This window comes from Diceros bicornis, chromosome 15 (assembly GCF_020826845.1).
Source record: "Diceros bicornis minor isolate mBicDic1 chromosome 15, mDicBic1.mat.cur, whole genome shotgun sequence".
Taxonomy (NCBI): domain Eukaryota; kingdom Metazoa; phylum Chordata; class Mammalia; order Perissodactyla; family Rhinocerotidae; genus Diceros; species Diceros bicornis.
The window spans coordinates 32,188,524-32,196,513 of NC_080754.1; the positions used below are offsets into that span (position 1 = coordinate 32,188,524).

General features: G+C 40.6%; 1 protein-coding gene across 3 annotated transcripts in view; it reads left to right on the plus strand.

Moving 5' to 3' along the window:
• The window catches only part of MB21D2 (Mab-21 domain containing 2), a 110,405-nt gene extending 107,013 nt beyond the window's left edge, over nt 1–3,392 (plus strand). For 2 of the 3 annotated variants that reach the window (XM_058556107.1, XM_058556108.1), the window contains exon 3: nt 545–3,391. In XM_058556107.1, coding sequence (XP_058412090.1) covers nt 547–1,809 — 1,263 coding nt within the window. In that variant the 5' untranslated portion in view covers nt 545–546 and the 3' untranslated portion in view covers nt 1,810–3,391. Of the gene's footprint in view, nt 1–544 lie in introns of all 3 variants that reach the window. The other variant, XM_058556106.1, reaches the window with a different exon arrangement.
• Nucleotides 3,393–7,990: the final 4,598 nt, after the last annotated feature.

The window sequence follows — 7,990 nt, forward strand, 5'->3', positions numbered from 1 at the left end:
CTTTCAGTGTCCACAGCCCACATTGATAATCACTGGTGTCGAAGTTTTAAGCAGGGAGAGCCCGGGGAGGGAGACTGCTTTAGCAAGAGATGAAAAGAGCCTGGCGTTATATGACGGCAGCAGAGATGGAGAACAGGGAAGGAGTGAGAAATGTTGCAGAGGTTATTAGATAAGGTTTGGCAGTAGAAAGGCAAGGGAGAGTTGAAGCTTGCTGAAGTTTTTAGCCTGGGTGACTGAGTGGATGGCAATAGCATTAACCGAGGTGATGACTGGGGGAAGAGGAGCCCTGGTTTATCATTGAAGATGATACTGCTTGCCCTGTGAGAGAAAAATCTATTGTAATTCTCCCACTTGGCAAAGGGTGAGTTCTGGAGCTGATGAGAACGAACAAAGAACCCTTAGCTGGGTCTGTGCAGCAGCCTATGATATGGTTTTCTACTGGTAATGGATAGTGGCTCTTGGAAGCTCCGCACATTCTATATTGATGCTTAAGACTCTTATGTCTGTGCTTCCTATAATAGTGTTTTCTTTTTTTTTTTTCTAGGAATGGTGCAAAAGCTGGACCAAAAACTTCCAGTGGCCAATGAGTACCTGTTGCTTTCTGGAGGAGTCCGGGAAGGCGTGGTGGACCTGGACTTAGATGAACTTAATGTTTATGCTCGAGGGACTGACTATGATATGGACTTTACCCTTCTGGTGCCAGCCCTTAAGCTGCATGACCGTAATCAGCCTGTGACACTTGATATGCGCCACTCAGCCTTGTGCCACTCTTGGCTGAGTCTTCGGCTCTTTGATGAGGGGACGATCAGTAAATGGAAAGACTGCTGCACGATCGTAGATCACATCAATGGTGCCACCAACTACTTCTTCTCCCCAACCAAAGTGGCTGACTGGTTCTATGACTCCATCAGCATTGTGCTGTCAGAGATACAGAAAAAACCCCAGCGAGGGATGCCAAAAGTGGAAAAGGTAGAAAAGAATGGGACCATCATCTCCATCATTCTGGGTGTGGGGAGCAGTCGCATGTTGTACGATATTGTCCCTGTGGTATCTTTCAAAGGTTGGCCTGCGGTGGCCCAGAGCTGGCTCATGGAGAACCACTTTTGGGATGGGAAGATCACCGAGGAAGAGGTCATCAGTGGGTTTTACTTGGTGCCTGCTTGCTCCTACAAGGGTAAGAAGGACAATGAATGGCGGCTGTCCTTTGCCAGGAGCGAGGTGCAGTTGAAGAAGTGCATCTCTAGCAGCCTCATGCAGGCCTACCAGGCCTGCAAAGCCATCATCATTAAACTCCTGTCACGGCCCAAGGCTATTAGCCCCTATCACCTGCGCAGCATGATGCTCTGGGCCTGTGACAGACTTCCTGCCAACTACTTGGCTCAAGAAGACTGTGCAGCCCACTTTTTGCTGGGCCTCATCGATGACCTGCAACACTGTCTGGTCAACAAGATGTGCCCCAATTATTTCATCCCTCAGTGCAACATGCTGGAACACCTGTCGGAGGAGACGGTCATGCTCCATGCGCGGAAGCTCTCCTCCGTCCGCTCAGACCCGGCAGAGCACCTGCGCACCGCCATCGAGCATGTCAAGGCAGCCAACCGGCTGACGCTGGAGCTCCAGAGGCGAGGGAGCACCACCAGCATCCCCTCCCCGCAGTCGGATGGAGGGGACCCCAACCAGCCTGATGACCGTTTGGCCAAAAAACTGCAGCAGCTAGTGACTGAAAACCCGGGGAAGTCTATCTCTGTCTTTATTAACCCTGATGATGTCACGAGGCCCCATTTCAGAATTGATGATAAATTTTTCTGAGCGTTTTGCTGCCTTTTTTTTCTGGTTCTAAAACTCTCATCAAGTGTCGCGTGGGTTGTGATGCTGTCTTTCTGTTTTTTACGTATCCAGCCTGGATTGGATCTGTTAAGAATACCTTTTAAGTTTCCTGGTTCTGCAGGCTCTGAAAACAGTATATTACTATTTCACATTCTGCCTCTGGTTTTGTCATTTACTTTTTGTAGTTATCGTCACATAGTTTGTTTTTGTTTTTAAGGAGAACTTGAGCCATAGATGAAAATGCCCATGAATTCTCTTCTTTTTTTCTCTTTCATACTTTGTGCAAATTTGTTAATGGGGGTGGGGAAACTAATCCCTTTCTGACACTTCAGAATTCTACTATTTTTTGTTTTGTTTTTCTGTCTTTATTTTTGTGATGAGCTTTCATCACTACAGAAATTTGAGAATCATCTGAACCTGGGAACTACCTGGTATGTTAGCTGGATTTCTTTCTTTTGACCAGTGCCCAGAGTATTTTCCCCCTTTCCACCAAACAACATGACTTTGAAAGTCCTAATGCTACAAATTGTGTTTTGAAGCAACTTCATTGAATGTAATTGTCCACAAATCAGAACTTTGGATGGTTTGGACAGTGCGTTTGACAACTTTCCAAACAGAATTAAGGTTTCCAAATGGTAGTTTTAGCGTGTGTAATTATTTGAAGCCTTATTTAAATCCTATTAAAGAACATACCATTATAATTGTTATTTGCACTAATGAAATCTTTGCCATTGTCAGAGTTCCAGTGTATGTGTTTCAATATAAATTGATATCCATTGTTGAAATGCTGTCATTTATTTTCATTTAGCCCATTTCTCTCAATCAATAGAACGGTTCTTTGCATTTGTTTAGTTCTCCTTTAATTGTGGGGTCCTGTTTTGCCCTCTTTGATATTCTTGGTTCCTGTCATACTGAGAGAAGTTTTTAAAGCTTTATACCTGCCAAGTGACTTTATCTGAAGCTGGGGAAAATATATACTTCTTAGAGTAGGTGTCTTTGTATGTATTTCTTTTGGGATTATAGAGGTAAGCTTTATTGTAAAGTCTCTTTGCTTCTACTGAGAGTTTTGAGGAAAAGTGGCAGGAAGAACTTATAATCCCCAAATAGAAGATTCCATCCCTGTTGAAAAGCAGGTTTTGTTATAGAGCAGGAACCAGGACATATCTGTGGGTGGGCCTTGGTGTAGAGGTGTCCTGTCTTGATGAATGAAATTACTTGCCAGGCTTAGGTGCCGCAAGGCGTCAGCTCCCTGTTTTGGTACAGACGCATGGCAAATGATGGTGTTTGAAAGATCGGGGGCCTGCCGATATCTCAAAGGATGACCATGTTGTCTACTGTTGGAAAGGTCAAGCAACATTTTGGTTTTCATCTTGAATGTCCAAACTCCCAGGTTGGATTTTGGCCAATTGAAATCAGGCATACGCAATCTTGGGTTTTGCATGGGAATTAATGTAATGCTTATAATTGAAAATGAAATCATTCAACCATCTTAAGTCAAACACAAAAATCATAATAAAAGAAACATACTGGCCTTGGAATCTTGTTGTTGCTGTTGTTAGTTTGTAATCTGGAAACTATTTTCTTATTAGTAATGCCAACGGTAATTTTCAGTAAATACAGCCCTGGGCTTGCTGTGGTCTTTTAGGCCAGATCTCCATGTAGTGATCATCCAGTATTCATTCTTTCCTTTACCCAGTTTTCCTACTAGTCTCTACCTATCCTCCACATAATCTGTGTCCTTGGGAAATGACTTCATCCTCGGCTCCAGACATGCATCCTGATTGGGGTAAGCCAATCGACATAACCATTTCCCTGGCCACGATCATTAATTAGGGATTGGGCATACGGTGTAAGCTGCTCCAGTGAAGGACACGCTCAGGATTCTAGCTTGGAGTGCTGGGGCGGAAGCATGCACTCTGGATATGGAAGAGAAAGCACTTGGCCTCTATCGCTACTGACAGTTATCACATAATCCTGAGCAGAACCAGCTTTAGGATGAAACTAACACTGGGTGGCACTATGGAGAGATGGAAAAGAAAAACACAAGCTATCCGACTCCACCCGCTCCCCCTCCCAAGTCTGAGGCCTCTCCTCCCACTGGACTTTCTAGTTAAATGAGGCAACACTTAGTTCTTTTAGCCAATTTGGCTTTGGTTCAATTCATCAAAATATTTAAACTAGTATACGACACTATTTCAGTGTATGTAAACTATTTCAGTTGTTGTCTGTCTCTTTTCCTTCTGGGAGATAGTATCAGGAATATCCTTATTGTTTATCTAAGAGTTGGTTAATGCTATCTAATTTGATTAATTCCCAAGAATATCATAGTCTTATGACTAATAAATATGCACCTGGTAAAGTCTTTTAAAATTAATTATACTTTGACCATTATGTTGAACTTCGTAGGTTAGAAGAACTTGTGTCAGCCACTGAAGCAGCAAGCGAATTCAGACAACTGTTGCTTTAAAGTCAACTATAAACTGCCGCTACTGTGCTTTGAATTGGCATCTCAAATACAGTTAGTAACATTTACAATATTTGAATACTGTGCAGACAAAATTTCATTACAGGTGTGATAAGAGCCTAGTTTCAGTGATCCTCTTGGCACATGTTTTCCTTTTGTCACCTCTAGTCCTAGTGAAGAAACCCTATAAATTTTTGGTTAAACTTCATTAAAAAAGTCCGGATGCCCCTGGACTTTTAAAACCTTTTTTTTTTAATTTTAAAACTTTAAATGGTAATTTTAAAACTTCCTTTTTTAAATTCCTAGTATTTGCTATCAGTACCATAATCCTAGGACTCTTAGATCAGACACTGCTGAAGGTGGGTAGAAATAGGATGATACCTTTTATATTTATGTTTTATAGAAATAGTTTGATACCTTTTCTTATCTGAAACTTAAGCAAATCATTGAATTACTAAACTTCTGTCCTGAAACCCAGAAGATTAGTTAAAATTAATTCTATTTCAAGTACAGCTTTAAGGCTGAAGTCATCATTTCAACGTGACTGAGAGCTGCTTTTTGGTTGTGGGAATTTACTAGCTGTAGTTTCAATTCTCTGATGGGACCTGGTTTCACATATTTCAAGAGTAGATTATTCTCTACCTTCTGCCTTTCTCATCTGAAGTGGAAGATCCAAAGATGCAAGTAAAGCTTGGTTTCAGAGTTGATGGAGTCAATCAGGACCAGACATTTTAAAAATAAGAATATCCCTGGGGCCAGCCCGGTGGCATAGTGGTTGAGTTCGCACACTCCACTTCAGTGGCCCGGGGTTCGCAGGTTCGGATCCCAGGCATGGGCCTACACACCACTTATCAAGCCATGCTGTGGCAGCCTCCCACATATAAAGTAGAGGAAGATGGGCACGGATGTCAGCTTAGGGCCAATCTTCCTCAGCCAAAAAGAGGAGGATTGGCAACAGATGTTAGCTCAGAGCAAATCTTCCTCAAAAAAAAAAAAAAAGAATATCCCTGAAATTACTGTCCATATGGTATTATTTCATAGAAAATGAGAGGCAAGCATATGTGGCTAAGTTTCCTTTCAGCTGGAGACATGAGGAAGCAGGGAGGAGCCTTCTGGGGGTAGTTGAAGAGCCTGTAGTGGCTTCTGCACCACTCCCTTCCACATAGCCGCTTGCTTTCACATCACCAGTCGGAAGTTTCTTTAGGGTGAGTGTTTTGTAACACGTTCTGGGAGGATTAAGCCCATTGGCTGATTGCAGCTAAGTGTTGATTACTTTGGATCAGATCATTACCTTGCTGGGAAACATTTCCTCACTTGGAGTTCAGCCTTGCATGGGATTGCTGGGAAGGAAAAGGAAGCTTGTGCTTATCAGCGGCGGCTGGGCTCTTGGGGTCAGGTGGCTGCCTGCTGCTGCAAAGCTCTGTGTGGTCTTTAGGGAAGGTACCTGAACTTCCATCCTGATAAGCTTTCTCCAAGAATATCTTCCCTTGAGTCGCTCAAGGAGCTGCTTGTATGTCTGTTTCACTTCCCATGTGGTTATTATTAAGGGCCAGGGAAAGACTTAACTTCACACACTGCCCATATTCTAACCTGGAGGGTAAAACTGTTTGCCCTTTAATGGAACACTACTACTTACACTGAAGGAAGGATGGGCATCACTTCCTGTTACTGTTACTTTATTAATATCAGGTAAATACATATGCATTTTTTCACTGATTGGACAATGTAGTTAATGCTCCTCTCTGAGGAAAATAGCCAATTTTAAAAATAGTTGTAATTTCCTCAATAGATAAACAGAGTATATGATCTAAACATCATTCAGAATAAATATTTACCAATGGAGAATTATTTGCAATATGGCTACAATTCTACCTTCTGTTAATTAGCTGGAAAAATATCTTTTTTATTTTTATGAAAACTACATTATACACAGTATAAATCAAGCTGTAATAATTTAACTACAATAATTGTGTTTCTTTCTCTATGCCCATTTTATAGTAATATCCTATTAGCAGTACATTCAAAAGCAGCATGTTTCATAAACTGCACTGTTTGCTATATGGTGCTGAATATTTATACTCATGTAGTGTGACCCTGGTTTTCTAAGTTTGTGTTGACAGTTTTCAATTCACAACTAGGTCCCAACATTCATCAAACATCAGAGAGACCATATGCCTGGGTCTGTGTGTTTAAGAATAATGAAGAAATTTCAGAAGTCAAATATTAATCCCCCATGTAAAAGCACTGTTGTTCAAAGATCGTTAAAGACATATTTAACCTTAATTTGGTAGGGCAGCTGAGATGAGAATGTTTTGCATTTCTAGACCACTTTCCCTCACTTTTCAGGATGAATAGACTCAATGTGACTTTGGTGAGGGCGGGCACATTGATATATTTTTCATCTGCCATTTTCTGCTCCACCAATTAACCCCAGAAGCTAAAGGGGGCTAAATGTGGGTAGAGGCAAAAACTTGTTTCTTTGACTTTGCATCTTTAATCTGTAAAATGCAGAATTGGGGTAGCTGTTCCAATCCTTTCTGGTTTTCCCAGTCTAAGATTGCCTCTGTTTCCAAATAATCTCAATTAGTCCATCTACACACCTGGAATATTCATTTTGGCAGAATATTATTTTTAAAAATCTTATTAATTGCACCAGCATACATAGCAAATATTTATTGAATACTTTCTAGTAAGTACAGATGTTCTTGCTAGATGCTTTATACTCCTGAACCTGTTTAAGTCTCACGATAACTCTAAATATTTAAGGAAACCAAGACTCAGATAACTTGTTCCAAGTTCCATACCTATTTAAGTGGTAGGGCAGAGTCAGGATTTGAACCCATCTGTCTGTTTCCGAAATTAAGAACTTTCTACTCTGTCACCTTGCCTCTAGGATTAGAAACTATTCGTATTATTTAGGATAAATTCTATGTTGTGCATTTATGGAGGACTTGCATTTAGATAAAAGGTAAGCCATAAATAACAGAACCAGGAACAAACTTTCCTATAGAGCTTTTCATCAGCAGAATAGATGGATCATTTAGAGAAAGTTAATTTTCTGTTACTGACAGATCCTGGTAGGAGATAACCACTTGTGGGAAAGTTTCTGGTTGGGGTAGGGAATGGACAAATGACTCCACCATCGTTTCAGTTCCTGGGCTCAGAGGAGTGGGCAGTAGAACTGTTACTATTAGCAAAACACTACTCTTTTTTCAAGATGTAGGGAGAGAGGTATTGTCTTTGAAAGAAAAAAACGTGTAGTTGGAAACTTAGTTCCATTTAAAAATTAGCTACAAATGATAAGTAACTGACAAATTTAATGGATCTTTCAGCTGGCATTGAGGTAAAAATGAAATATATGTAAATAGACCTACCTTGTATTTTTAAAAGAGTATTTCTGTAATTTAGGTATTTTTGTAATGTGATATTTTTTAAAATTTCTGGGCATTTGTTAAAACTTTGGTTGACAAAACCCACCACAAAATCTTGCCACTTAATGTTTTATAAATCTATACATTTACCATTTACATTTATAAATCTTTTCATAGAAATTGGACTCCTAAACCAGCTTTCATAGGCTATTACCAAATTAAAGACTGTGAAGTGATTTTAATGATGACTTAAGTCATAGACCCAAGGGACAAGATGACCTTCCTTGTTTATGACAGTCTTGAAATAAACAGAGATTTGTTTCTGACC